This window comes from Dreissena polymorpha, chromosome 14 (genome assembly GCF_020536995.1).
Source record: "Dreissena polymorpha isolate Duluth1 chromosome 14, UMN_Dpol_1.0, whole genome shotgun sequence".
In the NCBI taxonomy this organism is placed as follows: domain Eukaryota; kingdom Metazoa; phylum Mollusca; class Bivalvia; order Myida; family Dreissenidae; genus Dreissena; species Dreissena polymorpha.
Window position 1 is genome coordinate 52,174,453 of NC_068368.1, and position 17,419 is coordinate 52,191,871.

General features: G+C 34.9%; 1 protein-coding gene across 2 annotated transcripts in view; it reads right to left on the reverse strand.

Annotated features, from left to right (window-relative positions):
* Positions 1-17,419, reverse strand: part of LOC127857001 (neuroglian-like) — a 196,532-nt gene that overhangs the window by 151,068 nt on the left and 28,045 nt on the right. Inside the window, exons 10-16 of one of the 2 annotated variants that reach the window (XM_052393254.1) lie at positions 13,266-13,409; positions 12,018-12,143; positions 11,498-11,671; positions 8,047-8,205; positions 6,933-7,100; positions 4,896-5,135; positions 680-4,628 (exon numbers count right to left, since the gene is read on the reverse strand). The exons of the other annotated variant lie outside the window; for it this stretch is intronic. Of the exons in view, the coding sequence (XP_052249214.1) occupies positions 4,534-4,628; positions 4,896-5,135; positions 6,933-7,100; positions 8,047-8,205; positions 11,498-11,671; positions 12,018-12,143; positions 13,266-13,409 (1,106 nt within the window). The 3' untranslated portion in view covers positions 680-4,533. Of the gene's footprint in view, positions 1-679; positions 4,629-4,895; positions 5,136-6,932; positions 7,101-8,046; positions 8,206-11,497; positions 11,672-12,017; positions 12,144-13,265; positions 13,410-17,419 lie in introns of those variants that run through there. 2 annotated transcript variants of the gene reach the window in all.

The window sequence follows — 17,419 nt, forward strand, 5'->3', positions numbered from 1 at the left end:
AGCGAAAGTCGCATATAACACTGATAACATGCATTTATCATTATGATCAAAACATTACATTTTAATCATACGATCGCGATATGGAGTATGTATGCACTGAAACCGCAATTCATATACATGTTCATAAATGGACTTTGTTTTAGGACATTACACTCACTACAACGCGAACTTTATATCTTAAACGCTAATTGTGGACATGTTTAAAGTTTGTTGAACATATTGTATAAGAAGGGAAATGAAACTTGAACATGTCGATTTCTAACACTTTGATTTTAAATCCAGGTGTAGGATTATACCCTTTTGACACAATGATTTCAGCTGTTGTAATCAAATGAATCTTAATTGAAATTAAATGAATACAACAATGTTTTACCTAAAATAAGTTGTATTTGTTCTCTCTAATTCTAAATACAATGCAAATGGTTTGCACGGAGAATTTGGGCTTTTCCGACTCCAATTCGTTCGCGATTTAATTTACGTGCACTTAAGCTCTTCGACACTTATAATACCCGAATTTTCTCATTTAACGTTAACACTTTCCGTTTTTACATTTCTGCATGTAACCCTATGGAAATCTAACTCGATTATGGGACATAGGAAAATAAATAAAACACGTCGATTGATAACTATATAAACAGGTCTGATTTGAAAATTTGCTAACACAAACTAATTAGCATAATAACAATTACAATTTTTTAATAAAACGATTTCAACACATGTTACAGATTAATTGATTTTTCTACACCTCTCGAGAATACTGTGAAAATGTTTGTCGCGTCGGCGCATTGTTTCTGCAATACAAACGGCGATCAAATTTGTCACTTAACGTCCCAGATAGTAAATTATGTAACCCGTAGACTGTCGGCAATACCTCACTGTATTATTCAACACAAAAAAATTATACGCAGTCAGCATTTACACCGTTCAGAACCGATCATCGAGACAAAGGAAAATGGCTGTGTGAAATCAAATCAAAGGTGTAATCGTTCTTATCGAATGAGATTGTATATTTACCGAAAAATAAAAAACAAGTCAGGATTTTTCTAAGGGAAAATAATTTGTTTTATGTAATTGGAAATGTCTTAAATACACAAAAACATGAATCAATATAAATGCTGGTAAATTCAATCCTCTATTTGATAGGGTTATATGAATCTTTTGCAAATGTACCGTTATATATAAATCAAGCTGAACAATAAGAATTGTCAATAAAGTACAAGCTAATTAATGATGTGGAATACTAAAATAGATATAAATAAATATAAAATACCAATTATACATTTCGTGATGTAACATGTGTTTATTTTATGCTTTTATATGGTTTATATAGAAATATCAGTGAATTAAAACTGATATTTCACTGTTTCAGATAGTGAAAAAAGACAGTGAAAATTATCGATAATTTTCATTATTTGACGGGACCTATTTTAAGATATCTTTGGTTTCCCCATTGTGACCCCCTAATGTTACCAAGGGCGATTACTCTGCATTGAATGTTTATAAAAACATACGGATAAGCTTCTCTTGAATATGCATGTAGTCGCATTTCTGGGCTCCCAATTCTGGGAATTATATGTTCCGGAATGAATAAAAAATCATCTATAAGCATACAATAAACAGAAAATGTGTTCAATATGTTGATATATCGAATTGATTTCACTCGTGTTCATAAAAAACTTTTTTTTTCACTCGTGGCTGTGCATTAAAATCGATATTCCACCACATTCAACACATATCCGCTATATATGTATTTATGAGCCAAACAAACGATTATTGGTTGGTGCCTTACATGTATTTACATTGTTTTTTACATTTGATAATTTGATAAAAGCAACAAAATAAAAAAATAAACATTTCAAAAAACAGAAAACAGCTGAAATGTCACACAAAGCAATGATAAATTAACTTGAGTATCAAGTCTTCGTGTAATCTTAACGGATCTTTACATTCCAGCTCAAATTTCCTACATCTTCATATTAATGTATTAGTTTTAAATTGATTCTCTTGGAAATAAAATAAGCATGATTTCTATAGGAGTTTACGTTACCTCTACGTCACACTACATCAGACATAAGATGCAGAAAACAATACAGTATCATGGTTAAATCATCAATCCCATACTATTATGCTTATCAATTGTTCATGTGAGTAAAAGATCAGAAGGGAATACATACTGCAATTCTGCCAAAACAAGAGTTGATCCCAAGTGTGAGTAACCATTATTAATGAGTTTAAATACTTGACTTTGGAATTATTGATGTCAATCTGAACATGAAGCTCTTATTCAACCTAGTAACATGAGGCTAACATCAATTGTACAACATCTATTAAGACATATATATGGGATCAATATCAACTGTCCAATTCACAAAAAACACACATGACATGTTGGCCATATGCATGAATGTTGTCGCGGTATAAACACAGCTGAAGCCAAGACACACATATTAAAATGTTCATAAACCAATCATTTCACCCATGTCAGAAATAACGTATACAGTCTTCTTTCACTCCGGCAAGACAAAAAGCTCACATACTAATTATAAACAGGCCTGAGAATGGTTACACTCAACTCACACCAGACATAACAATTACACACTTCTGTAATTCAGGTCAAACATTCAGTTTACACTCCACTTAAACCATGGTCACACAGAAAAGTTACCCTTAAAATCTGGTCAAAAAAGAAAGATAACTCTTCACTTTGTCTTCTTTCATCCTGGAAACCATTCTCTGTCACTTCATGTTCTACGTTGTTGCCTGCCTACTCTCGTTTTTGACACCTGCAATTAGAGCAATTTTTTAAAAAAATTGAATGAATCTGCGACGACACTTTACGCACATGCATTAAACCCTCTATTCACAGAGCGCAGAGGTCTGCTCCCCATCAAATTAGGAATGTTGCATCGTGAAATACTTTAATTGGGTATATTTATAATAAGAACATGAACTATAACTTGTCACAGCAGAGATTTCCCCCAACACCATGTAGTAATATGCAGCAAGCTGTAACAATTAACAATTGGAACCTGTGGTGTAGCCAATTTCTGGGTCATTCTTTGAACAAAGTTTGTGGAGAACCAATACAATGTTATATACCAAATATTAAACCTTTGGTCCTTGTGGTTTAGAGTGAAATATTTGTAAGTTATTTTATTACACAGGTTTATATCAATTATCGACCCCCTGGGTATATATTTTGCCAATTAAAGTCTAAAAAACAATAATAATGTTACAGAAATACTAAGTTGACAAGGGGGCATAACTTAAAATATTTAATGCAGGGCGATTAAAATTGCATAGCAACAACTTCACATCATCAGGAAACATGAGCGCAGAGGTCTGCTCCCCATCAAATTAGGAATGTTGCATCGTGAAATACTTTAATTGGGTATATTTATAATAAGGACATGAACTATAACTTGTCACAGCAGAGATTTCCCCCAACACCATGTAGTAATATGCAGCAAGCTGTAACAATTAACAATTGGAACCTGTGGTGTAGCCAATTTCTGGGTCATTCTTTGAACAAAGTTTGTTAATTTTGCCAATTAAAGTCTAAAAAACAATAATAATGTTACAGAAATACTAAGTTGACAAGGGGGCATAACTTAAAGTATTTAATGCAGGGCGATTAAAATTGCATAGCAACAACTTCACATCATCAGGAAACATGAGCGCAGAGGTCTGCTCCCCATCAAATTAGGAATGTTGCATCGTGAAATACTTTAATTGGGTATATTTATAATAAGAACATGAACTATAACTTGGCACAGCAGAGATTTCCCCCAACACCATGTAGTAATATGCAGCAAGCTGTAACAATTAAACATGAATGGAATTGAATTGTGTCATCATAAGGAAAATGCTTACAAATTGGAATGCTGTTTGTTGAAAACTGAAGGAGAACACCATCGGACAAGTTGTGTCTACGGACCAACAGATGTCCACGGGGATCTAGTACTCCCCCTATACTTTGTAACAATATGTAAAGTAAATGAATACTAAAAATATTTTTTGATTTATATGGGTTGAGTGAGTTTTTTTATGGGATATTAGTATTACCGTAAAAGTATTTTGTAATTCTTTCCAATAAAAATGTATATTTCGCAAGTATTTAAAATGTTGTTTAATCGTCTTACTTGTCGCTGATTACCCTCAGATTCAGAAAAATGGATGTGATTCTATTTTGAAGAATTATTACATATGCTTCTTTTTCTTCTGATTATATTCCGAATTCCGCAACAAGGAGCAAATAACTAAAACTTATGGAAATATATTGAGCACAAATGGTGCACCCTGAAGCTTTTTGCTTCAACTCTGCTGTTCCTCTAAACTGCTGAATATAAAAAGTGAAAAGTTGGGTTTGGAAATAAAGCCTTTAAAACTTGTATCTAGTAAGGAGGTCTTAAATTTGAATTGATTTTCTTAGGAACTACAAATTGGTCAAAGTTTGAATCTGACTGTTAAAGTGTTTACCCGTGACATACTTAAATGGATTGGTACAACCTCTGTTCCGGTACATATAGCAGATTAAAGGACCACAACGATGAACACCACCGGGATACCCACAATCAGAGCAATAAACCACAGATTGAATCCTGCCTTATTGGCCACTGATACATGCTCTGAAATGGAATTACAAGAAAATAAGTGAAACAAAATATGTATCTGTTTTATTTTCCAACATTACAACTTTTTCAGAATAGTCTAAAAAGTTTTTAACTATTATTATTGTTTTCATCCCTAGATAAAAAGTTATCTTGTTTTGCTCAACATAAAATAACAAACATAAAATTATTAATAAAAGGTTTTTGTGTACATGAAATGCTGGAATTCAGATAAAAGGAGGAGGAAACACAACATTACAATATTCGAAAAAAATGAAGTCCTACTTGGTTTTTCCAGCTCCTTTCCTTTCACAGTGAAGTTCACTACTTGATGGTCAAACTTGTGGCTGATATTGATGGAGAACAGCCTGTTATCCGTGAGGTTCTGGTAGAGATCATACTCGGCCGTATTGCCCTCCATTACCGGTGTTTTCACGTCGGGTATGGTGAAGGTCAGCTCCTTGCCCGAATGTAGCAGCTTGAAGTACTTGCCATAGCTGGAGGTAGGTGGGAGTTGCTGCTTCTCTGTAAGGTAGTAATAGAAGTGAGTAACAATCAATGAACATTACCAAAAAGAATTAACATAGGTATATACATGAAGAAATAATCCTTGAGCCACTATATGCAAACAACCAAAAATAAATCTACTTGGTGTTCAGTGACAGCTAGAAATACTGATCATAGCTGGAAGTGCTGCTTCTCTGAAGGGTAGAAATATTGGGAATTTACATAGAGAAATTTAGAACCACATGCTTTTCTATAGAGTAGCAATATTGGTTGAGCTACAAAGAATTGTAATTCAGAATTATAAAATAGAGAATATTGTTGGATTCGGTGAAATATCGATTTTAATTCATTGAGTGATCTTATAAAATCATATTTTCACGAGAGGCACAACCACGAGTAAAATATAGTTTTTCTATGATCGCGAGTGAATAAAAATCGATATTCCACCGAATACAATAATTTTTCTTTTTATTTTATGCTTTCTTTCACCGTTTATTTACATTGAAAAAGAGTTTAACTGGAGAAATTCGCTGGAATAATGACGTCATTTCGTCAAAAATGACGTCATTTAACAGTAAAACAGTGAAAATTATCGATAATTTCCACAGTTATTTTTCACTGTTTGAAACAGTGACATATCAGTTTTAATTCACTGATATTTCTCTATAAACCACCGGAAAGCATCAAATAAATGGTTTTCTAAAGTGAGATATATCATTTAAGTTATATTCAGAATCCTAAAGTGGTAGCTACACAACATGTCATATCAAACGGTGAAAATTTGAGGGAAATTAAATTCTTATTTCTGATAAATGATGAAGTCTAGACATGTTATTTATTATCATCTTTTATATAATCTTTGACCTCTTAGTTTGACCTTGAACTTTGAGCAATAGACATGGTCTTTTATTTGAAATGCTCTCTCCACATGGTGAAGTCTGTGGGATTAAAAATTGCATGATGACAGAAATAAGTCTAGACAAGCTCTGACGCATGGAGGTAATCACAAAAATAACACACACCTCTGGGATACTGTTTATGATGATCCCTTTACCACTTAGATACGTATTTTGACACATTTGTAGTTCATTAAAAAAATTCATTTACTATGTTCAAGTTTGAAAGGTTATGTTTCCAACCCTTTGAAACTGATGAGCAACAAACAGCATAAAACCTGAACAGACTGCAAGTAACTCGCAGGCTGTTTTGGTGTATGCTGTTTGCCATATTTTCACTGTGCTTCTCAGTGGGAGAGGGTTAATGTGTAATTTGCCTCCAAAACCTAAGCATAGACACAAACATCATCAAATTTGAGTATATACTTGCACAAACACAACTTTCAAGCAGTCCATTTTCCGAAAACTGTTCATATGATATAAAGTAAATGTACCTTCTTACTTAAAAGGATCAGTAAAAACACCTTTTGAAGCAATTGCTGGGGGGGGTCAAAATGAACGTGATATTAACCCAGTGTTGTTCTTTTCCGTTAAAATTTGGGTACGGTATGGCCCCAATGGGAAAAGGTGTATACTTTTTTTCCAAATAAGACCATCATGTTCCCAATTAAAGGTTTCCAACAAAAAATATATAACATGTCTTAATATTTAATCCATCTCAAATCCAGCTCTATTAGTTGAGCCTTAGTAAAAACTATATTGTAATCATGTGTATTCTCAATTTAAGAGCATATGTAAGCAACAAATCAACAACACTAATTTCCCAATTTTAGTCAAAACGAAGCAATTATTTCAGCCCAAAGGGATCCGGACCCTTTCCCAAAATAGTGAAAAAACGCTGTAACCTGACTATAATGACCTTTAATGTTGTCATCAGTTTGGGTGGTAACTGGCAAGTACCAGAACCATTCGTAGTTCGTCTGGTTCTGCCAGTCTGGATCCGTGATGGCATCAATGGCTATGACGATCTTCATATTGGGCTCAACGTCGTATCTGGCATTTGGGGCCTTTTTTATCTTAATCTTGTCTGAAAGAAGTAGCAAACCAATAATTAGTTTCCAAGTTAAAGAATTTACTTTTTTAAATAGATGAAAGAGCTGCTTTTCAAAATCAAGACAAACTCCCTGGAACCTGTTAAAATTAACTTCACGTTTAATTATATGAGCCTTCATCTGGGAAAAACGAGCTTAATTCATCTGAGTAATTTTCTCCCAGATTAGACTGTGCAGTCCACACATGCTTATCACCGACAACAATTTTTGCTTTCATGAAATTTTTCATTAAAATGATGTCTCCTTTCAATAACAAATAAGTCTGTTGTGTCCTCCCTTATTTACCTGTGCTGACTGCTCGGCCTTATCTAAACGACACTTTACACACATTCATTTAGCATAGTTTTCCCATATTGAGACTCTAATTCTTAAATATGTTTTCCACATTTTAAAACATTCTCAGTAGCCAATCTCTATACAAGTTACAGAAAGCCCTTACATAACATTGTTGAATGTATACTTTTACATTTTTAACATTGTTTACCTTACCAAAAATTATATTTATTGTATCGAACAGCATAACTTTCAGAAACATTCTCTTATATGTTTCCAGTAATTTAGTATTGTGATTTAGGAAAGATCGTTAAAATGCTCTATATCTAGGGATCAAATCTACGACAGGAACCTGTTTATACCTATCCATTTAAGCTCGATGGCATCGAAAGCCTAAGGCTTATTGAGAAACTCTTGAGTCCTCTTCCTGTGTAGAACCATTACTTTGAGTCTTTTGCGATGATCAAAGAGCGCTACCACAGCGGTTATCAAACTCAATCTCCCGGTCCCTAGGCAGACACCATATACATTACCCCTCGGCAATATGTTTGCAAAGCCGACACATTACCAAATACATTATACAATACTGACTCACCTATGACTGTAAGGCCTACACATTACCCACCTCATAATCCATTACTGACTCACCTATTACTGTAAGACAGCCGTCCCCAAAGATTTTGCCATACTTGTTGCTAACCAGGCACTGCACACACATGACATCGGTCTTTTGTGCCCTTGGAATTGTAAGCTGGGTTCTCTGGGAGTTCAATCTGAATTTCCCCCTCTCGTGCGAAGCCTTTCCAGCTTAAATATCGGAAATTCATCATATGAAAACCTAAGCCTCATGTGAATACTGAGCTAAATGCATGTCATTGTGAGTAAATGTTGTGCCAGATCAGCTTGAGCAGTCCAGTTATATTGATTTTTTAGTTTAAAGACATATTTTTTAAGGCTAATCCAGTCTAGGTGAAAAGTATCGTCCTTGATTAGCCTGTGCAGACTGCAATACTTCACGCACAACCAAAAAGCCAAGTTTTCATAGAACAGGGCTCATTTACATCTACTTGAGGTTTTTGTGACTAAAAATCTGCATGAGCCAAAATTTATGAAAATGGTAAGAAAACTTGAAAATATGTTCAACGCTTTCAATGTACACTACTGGGGGTCTGTCTTTTATCATAGGCCTAACAAGAGCCACCACTTGTGTTGTTATCACCATGGACTAATCTGGCTTATACGGCTTATCTGAAACGACACTATGAGCACAACAAGAGGGCCAAGATTGCCCTAGTTCGCTCTCCTTTTTTTACAAGGCCTTGTTCATTTCTTAGTTGAAAATTCAGTACTCTAGAGCATATTAGATTGATTCTTTTCTGTTTACTTTTGCAGTGTGAACATTTGATTAATTTTGATCGAGTACTGTCCATTTGCATGTGTTTTTTTTTCGCAATGCAAACATTTGCAAGTAATGCAAATGCTACATGTGTTAACATGGTTTTTGTAAGATTGGGACCTCGTGACCAAGATTTTGACCCCACATGAACCAATGTCAAACTTTTCCTAGATATCATCAAGTAAAACATCCTGTTCAAGTATCATCATTATTGGACCAAAACTATCGCCTCTAGTGCGTTTACAAGGTTTGTGTAAGATTAGACCCCATGACCTAGATTTTGTCCCTACATTACCAAACGTCAAACTTGACAAAGATATTGTCCAGACAAACAACCTGGTCAAGTTTCATCATTATTGAACCAAAATTCTGGCGTATGGAGTGTTTACGAGGTTTTTGACGTGCTTACCTATATTTTGACCCCTCATGACCAAACATAAAACTTTGCTTACAAAAATAAATATTATTACCAAGATTCATAAAATCTGAAGCAAAATTGTGACCTCTAGAGTGTTTACAAGGGTTTTGTATAAAATAATGAAAAATTTGACAATCTAAGGGCAATAATTTTGGCATTTATGGAATTGGGGCCATATAGCTTCTCAGCAACTTTGGTAAAGAATGCTTTAGAAATGTAAATGCTAGAGTGTTTACAAACCAAATTTGGACGAACGGACGGACAACGGACAAATACCGATCCTCAAACTTCACCTGAACAATCAGGTGAGCTAAAAAGTGTGTTTTCTATATCGATATGAGCCATTTTCCAGCTTGTCTGAGATATAAAAAAAAACAATGTCTTGACTAAGTTTCACGATGATTAGGCAAAAAATATGACTTCTAGAGTGTTCACAAAGTTTCTTTATAGTCATATAAGGAAAACTGTCCCACCCGCTACCCCCTGGCGGTCACCATTTTTTTCACTATGATTGGGCAAAAAATGTGACTTCCAGAGTGTTCACAAGCTTTTTTTACTATAATAATATAAGGAAAATGCGCCCCCCCCCCCTGGAAGCCATGTTTTTCAACGGACCGGAACCATTTTCGAACTCAACCATTGTATCTAAAAAATGTACTGACCAAATTTCATCAAAATTGGGCCAAAAATGTGACTTCTAAAGTGTTCTCATGTTCTCACTATATACATATTGAGAAAACTGCCCCGCCCACTGGGCAAAAATGTGACTTTTTGATTGTTCAAAAGCCTTTTTTACTATATTAATATAAGGAAACTGCCCCGTCCCCCTGCCAGTCATGTTTGTCAACCAACCGGAACCATTTTCGAACTTAACTCACGTATCTAGGAAACAAATGTTCTGACCAAATTTTATGAAGATTGGACTAAAAATGTGACTTCTACATTGTTCACACGTCTTCACTATATACATATATAACAAAAATTGCCCCGCCTACAGGTGGCCATGTTTTTTCACCGATCTGGACCATTTTTGAACTCGTCCGAGACATTAATAAAACCAACGTTTTGACCAATTTTCATGATGATTGGCCAAAAATTGTTATTTCTAGAGTGTTCACATGGTTTTTCTATAGCCAACTAAGGAAAACTGCCCCGTTCACTGGTGGTCATGTTTTTCAACGGACCAGATTTTGACAAAGTTACATGAAGATTGGACATGAAATGTGACTTCTGAAGTGATTAAAGGTTTCCTTTTTTTGACCTAGTGACCTAGTTTTTAACCCAACATGACCCAGTTTCGAACTCGATCGAGGTATCATTGGGACAAATCTTCTAACCAAGTTTCATGAAGATCGGACAAGAAATGTGGCTTCTAGAGTGTTTACAAGGTTTCTCTTTAGCCAAATAAGGAAAACTGCCCAGCTCATTGGCGGCCAAGTTTTTCAACGGACCAGAGTTTTGAACTCAACTAAAATATCATTAAGACAATATTTTGACAAAGTAACATGAAGATTTGGCAAAAAATGTGACTTTTACAGTGTTTACAAGGTTTGTGTTTCTTTTTTGACCTAGTGACCTAGCTTTTGACCCGGCAAGACCCAGTTTTGAACTCGTTCGAGGTATTATTTCGGTAAATCTTATGACCAAGTTTCATGAAGAACGGACAAAGAATGCGGCCTCTAGAGTGTTTACAAGAAAATGTGGACGGAGGGACGACTGACGGACGGACGACGGACAAAGACCGATCCCAGAAGCTTACCTGAGCAATCAGATGATCTAAAAATTAACGCCCATGAGAGGGTGGCTCAAATAACTGACACTGGGGAAAAAGCTTTCTCATGCTTAATACACATAGACAATTTTCAATTATTCTACAGAACAAGAAATAACAGTAAAAGAGAGGTGACCTTGAGCTCAATGGATGCGTTAAAAATCAACTGCAACTGAAAAAAAGCATTATCATCATAGGAAATTTGTAACATCGCATTAGTCAATTAGCTCGTTCTGATAAAACTAGGCTATATTCATGTGCATAAATGTCGTCCCAGATTAGACTGTGCTGCCCGCACAAAGTAACCAGGGACGACAATTTCCGCCTAAACAGAAGTTTCCTTTACAGGAAAATTCTTTTAAACGAACAATTTGACTAAAGCAGAAAGTGTCGTCTCTGATTAGCCTGTTCGGACTGCACATACTTATTAGGGGCGACACTTACTTAGCACATGTTTAAAACCCTATTTTCCCAAAAAGAGGCTAAATTGTAGAACTAGCCGATTGCCACTTACCACAGCCTTCCTCGTCCTTCTCGTCAGCACATTGCGCAATACCATCACATATCTGAGTATGTTGAAGACACTTCTCGCCCTGATCACAACTAAAGCTTGGGAACTCACAGGCTACGCAGGTCTGATTATTCAGTATACAGGGACCATTGCACTGCTTGGTGCCTTCTGGGCATCCTTCAAAATGTAGATAATATTCCATAAATGGAAAACTTCAAAGAAGTTATCCAGGAAAAGGTTAACAAAAATACTAAACATCCTGCTGATAAGCACAAAAAGCGTTAATTCATGATCTTGATACACTTCATTTTTTGAATACGAGGTCAACTGAAGCAAACAAGCATCAAGCTGACAAATTGAAGATCCATAGGTCTCTGAGATATAATAGCAAAAGGCTGCATATAAAAACAAACAACTTTAGATCCCTTGAAAAACATCCTTAAACGAATAGAAAAGAAGAGCAATTCACATGTTTAGAATTCTGGCTAAGTATTTTGAGTAAAATTAGTAATATGTAACCTACTAGGACAGTTAATCTCATCAGCATTATCAGGACACTCTCGGTTGCTATTGCAGAACTGCTTGATGGGAATACACCCGGAATATCCTTTAATTGGCTGACCACAGTCGAAGAAGAATGGGGGGCAACCTGTAACACATGTGTTCATAGTTAATTGCAAGGATGGCACAGGGCTCACACTGTAGTTGCTAATTTGAGCCATTTGCCAAAATATTGTAAACAAAGCTCAAACAAAGTCTGATTGCAAAAGCGTTTCAATCTCATAAAAAATTGTATATGTATAAAGCATCTACCATTTGAACCAGGACTGGTTTTCAATGTATTTGTCTTTGTTTCAACAAAAGCGTTCGCAAATTAAACAGTAAGTAAACGCCGGTCTGTACCGGAATATAAGACCGCGCATACTGCAATAGAAGCGATTCTTTATCTATAGTTGTTCGATAACCGTTTTCAGAAAACTAGGATAATGTTAGTTTCAAACCATGTTTTAAGCTTGATTACATTGAAAGCTTGTGGCTTATAGTCTATAAGAGACACTTTCAAATCTGTTTTTAAATTCATAATACCAGTTAAGTGTGGAAGTTAAAAATAAGCAATAATACCAATGAGAGGAAGTGTAAAATAAGCCGTCATACCAATGAGAGGAAGTTTAAAATAAGCCTTCATACCAATGAGAGGAAGTTTAAAATAAGCCTTCATACCAATAAGAGGAAGTTTAATCCATCTAACCCGTGTGAGGTAGTTTTAAATAAGCATTTATAACAATCAGAGAAAGTTTAAAATAAGCTATCATTCCACTGAGAGGTAGTTTAAAATAAGCAATTAAACCAATGAGAGGAAGTTTAAAATAAGCCATTATACCAATGAGGGGAAGTTTGAAATAAGCCATCACACCAATGAGAGGAAGTTTAAAAAAATCTTACCAGTAAGCGGAAGATTTAAAAAAAGCCAACTAACCAGTAAGAGGAGGTTTAAAAAAGCAATTTAACCAATTAGAGGAAGTTTTAAATAAGCCATCGAACCAGTGCGAGGAATAAATAAGAGAAAGTTTAAAATAAGCAATCATACCAATGAAAGGAAATTAATAATCATCAATCATACCAGTGATAGGACGTTTAAAATAAGCAATTAAACCAATTAGAGGAAGTTTAAAATAAGCCATCTTACCAGTGAGAGGAAGTTTAAAATAAGCCATCTGACCAATTAGAGGAAGTTTAAAATAAGCCTTTATTTTACAGTAAGTGGCCCTACCAATGAGAGGTTTCCCATTGATCATCCATACCGGCGCCCCCTGGTAAGCTTTATATGACGTGGCCCGGCAGTGGAACGTGGCATCCTTGTCTACAGGAGAGAACAGGCGCGCCGGCTTCTCAGCAGGCACAAACTCTGGTGGCGCTGGTGGAGAGACACAGGTAGTGCATAGGATTAAAAAGATTCAAATGCAGTCCGCACAGGCTAATCAGGGACAACACTTTACGCACAAACTGGATTTTCGCTCAGAGACTTCCTTTAAACAAAAAAAAATATTTAAACCAGAATGTGTCATCCCTGTTTAACCTGTACTGCGGAATAAAAGGTATTCTTAATCTAACGAAGTTCATATTATAAACAACGTCCTGATACGCTGTGATCTGAGTAAGACGCACTATCAAATAACAATCAGATTACACACAAATAATTTTTAAGTTAAGGAAGTTTATACAGATTGTATTACATTAACCAATCTTTAGTTTGTATTTGCAATGATTATATCCTTAATTTTAACACTCTTTTAATTGTGTAAATGAGTTTGGACAATTTGCTTTTCAAGCATGCGCTGTGATTTGCATCTTGTATGTTTTAGCACGTCCTTAAAGCCACGCACCTTGATATATACATGGCATAGTAAATTTAAGTATAAATAATAAACATATTTTATCTTTGCCAAATAGAATATATCTGTTGGTAACAAGGTAGAAATCCGTCTCTTTTGCGCTTTAAAACGTAAAAATAATCGCGATTGTCGAAATGGACGTATACGTCTAGAAATCCTACTTTCGCATTTAAAAGCGGTACCGTTTGAAAAGTAATAAATTACTTTCTAACTACGCTATAGATTTAATTTTATCTATGCCAATCAGAATATATCTGGTGGTAACAAGGTAGAAATCCGTCTTTTTGCGCTGTAAAACGTAAAAATACTCGCGTTTGTCGAAATGGACGTATACGTCTAGAAATCCTACTTTCGCTTTTACAAGCGGTACCGTTTGAAAAGTAATAAATTACTTGCTAACTACGCTATAGATTTAATTTTATCTAGGCAAATAGAATATATCTGGTGGTTACAAGGTAGAAATCCGTCAATTTGCGCTTTATAACTTAAAAATAATTGCGTTTGTCGAAATGGACGTTTACGTATAGAAATCCTGCTTTCGGTTTTAAAATTAAAAAAAAATTGATTACTAGGCTATAGATTTAATGACAATTTTGCAAACTTTCAATTTGCATCTATACATGTATGTATTGATAAACATGTATTTCATTTTAAGGTGTGTGGCTTTAAGATGCACACATATTATCAAGGATACATATACTATATGACGTTATGTATTGAAATATTGTTCATAAGCAAGCATTCATACAGCTTGATTTATTTTATTTCCTTCAGTTTTTTTAAAGTTTCAAAAGCAGCTGTAAATTAATTATATAGCAATTGAATTATATTGTGTATTGTCAAGTTTTCAATGGACTTGCAATATTTAGAAATTGAGCGTTTTCATGTTGACCAAGAACATGTGTAAAGTATTATGCAAATGGTGGTTTTGAATCACGTACTTAATAATTTTGTATTAATTGAATTGCTTGTCTGAATTGGATAATCTAACCTGCTCAACAAAGTCTTATAATTGACAAGTTTGAGCTAAAACAACCCTAAGGAACTTTCCTAAAATCATCTCCAGTTTAAAATATTTCCTTATGTTCATTCTCTTCCGTCAAAATTATAGGCTGGACACTAAAGAAATATCTGTCAACAATAGTTGGCTAAACGGCTGTTGGGCTGCCCCAAAAAATGATACTCAACCGTGGATACAGGTATGGTTGGAAATGTATTTCTAACTTGAGCAATTACTAACACTTAAGGTCATGTTTATTTATAACTAATAATATTACTCAGTGAACGTGTACAAATCTGAAATAGCTGATGACTTAACAAAATGTATATAATGATATAAGAGTGTTTTTATTTTCACATTATTTAGGCGAGATTCCTTCAAAGGAGCTACATTACTGGAAAAGTGACCCAGAGTAGAAACGTTGGACAAGGTTATTACCAACGAGTTACTTTATATCGGTTTCACTTTTCAGAAGACTGTGTGAATTTTGTAACATTCACAAAACCAAACGGTGACAACGAGGTAAATAACTATTATTCCCCATGTTCCTTTCGTTTGGCAAATTATAAAGTAGTCAATGGCATAATCGCTTTACACTATTTTCGTGCTCGTAAGCGCTTGACTTATTATGAATATGCCGTTTATTTTTTTTATTGTGACATGTGTCGAGGATTTTGCCTTAATTTAAGTCAGCAAGAAACTCAACGATCAATATATGAGATAATTAAAATAACGATATATTCATTTTGTTCCAGAATTTTCCTGGCAATACAGATCAAGATTCAAATGTGACAAACATGCTTCTAAATCCAGTCCGTTCATTGTGCGTGCGCATCCAACCAGTCACGTGGGTTGGGCACATATCGTTACGCTTTGACGTGCTGTGATGCTTTTGTGGAAGTAAGTTAAACTTATATTGATGTATAAGTTAACTTTATCACGGAAAAGAATCACTCGCTAAGGATAAGAACTAAGACTGTAAAAAGCGAAAACAAAAACAGTTAGCAATACAAAAATGTAGTGCACCTATCCTCGGCATAGAAGCTGAAGTCATAAAGAATTGTGTACACGTTATATAAAATGTGTAACATCAATAGGTGTATTTTTGTATTCTTAATTTTAAGCTTTGGGATGAAAACAACATTTATTATTGAGAACTATAATGCGCTGCACATTATATTTAATAATATAAGTTTAGATGTATAGTATATTTCAAATAAACAATAATAATTTAGTGTAGTAAAACGCACACAAAAGAAAACAAAACAACATAATCAACATTATGTAGATTATATTGTTTTGTTTTCTTGTATGTGCATTTTACATATGAACATATGATCGTGTATCGTGATATGGCACAAGTTGCGATGACCAAGGTGTTTGCGTTGAGGGTTGTTTCTGAGACTTTTTGGCAGACAGTGCAATAATCCTTGTCCATCAAATTGCGCAACAGAGTCAAATGGTAGCAGGTGTTATTAACATGGTGATTGTGTCAACGGATGCGTAAATGACCATTTTGGTGGACAGTGTTCGAATCCTTGTCCAACAAACTGTGCTCTAGTAGCTGGAGAAAACCGATGTTCAAACCCTGGCACATGCACAATGGGATGCAGTGCGGGATATAAGGGTGGTAAATGTGGTTAGATTTATTTGAAAAATACTTTGGGTTGAATTATTCTGCCTTTGCTATATATTGATAGCATTATGTCTGTGGGACATGTACGAAACTGATCACAGTTTATACAAACAAGAGGGGATGTTTATCAGAGAATGTCACTCATATAAATGGCACATACGCAAATGATCGCTCATAAATTATAAAGTTATTATTTGTTACTTTATGCTTCCTTTCACATTCACTGAAAATTACACAGCCATGTCTCATACACATTCTTACTGATATGTAGCATTCATTCTTTCCTCTGATTTTCAACTTAACCTATTCCGACACTGGTCTAAAACTGACCTAGCCTTGACAACAACACATGCTCCTATGAAATCTACATTGATTCTAGTGCTTTCAAGATTACCATCCACCTCCTGCAGTTAATTCAGCATTGCCTAAAAAATATACTTATATTTCACCAACATTCTTATTTATTTATTATACCTTTCTACTCACAGGCTGCATCTGATAATGTCCTGCCATAAACACATACTGGTATGTAACCCGCATTCTTACCTGTAAAACTCAAGTTGACCTTTACCCTCACTGTCTTCACATACCCAGTCTGGTCTACCACACAGGCAAGTATGTACCCTGCATGTTAACATGTAATTTTCAAGTTGACCCATACACTCACTCTCAACCTCCACCGCAGAAATTTTTTGACTGGAACCATCATAGCTACATCAAATCCCTGCCTTCATAAACAACCACGTGATGATAGCCTAGCCACGCGGCACATAACTTTTTTCCATTGTTAGTTTTATCCCGTTTTAATTTAAGTAGTTTTTTATTACTAACCTAAACTTATACACTATTTTCAAAATATATACGAAAATCATACGTATTTTCATAAAATAATTCTT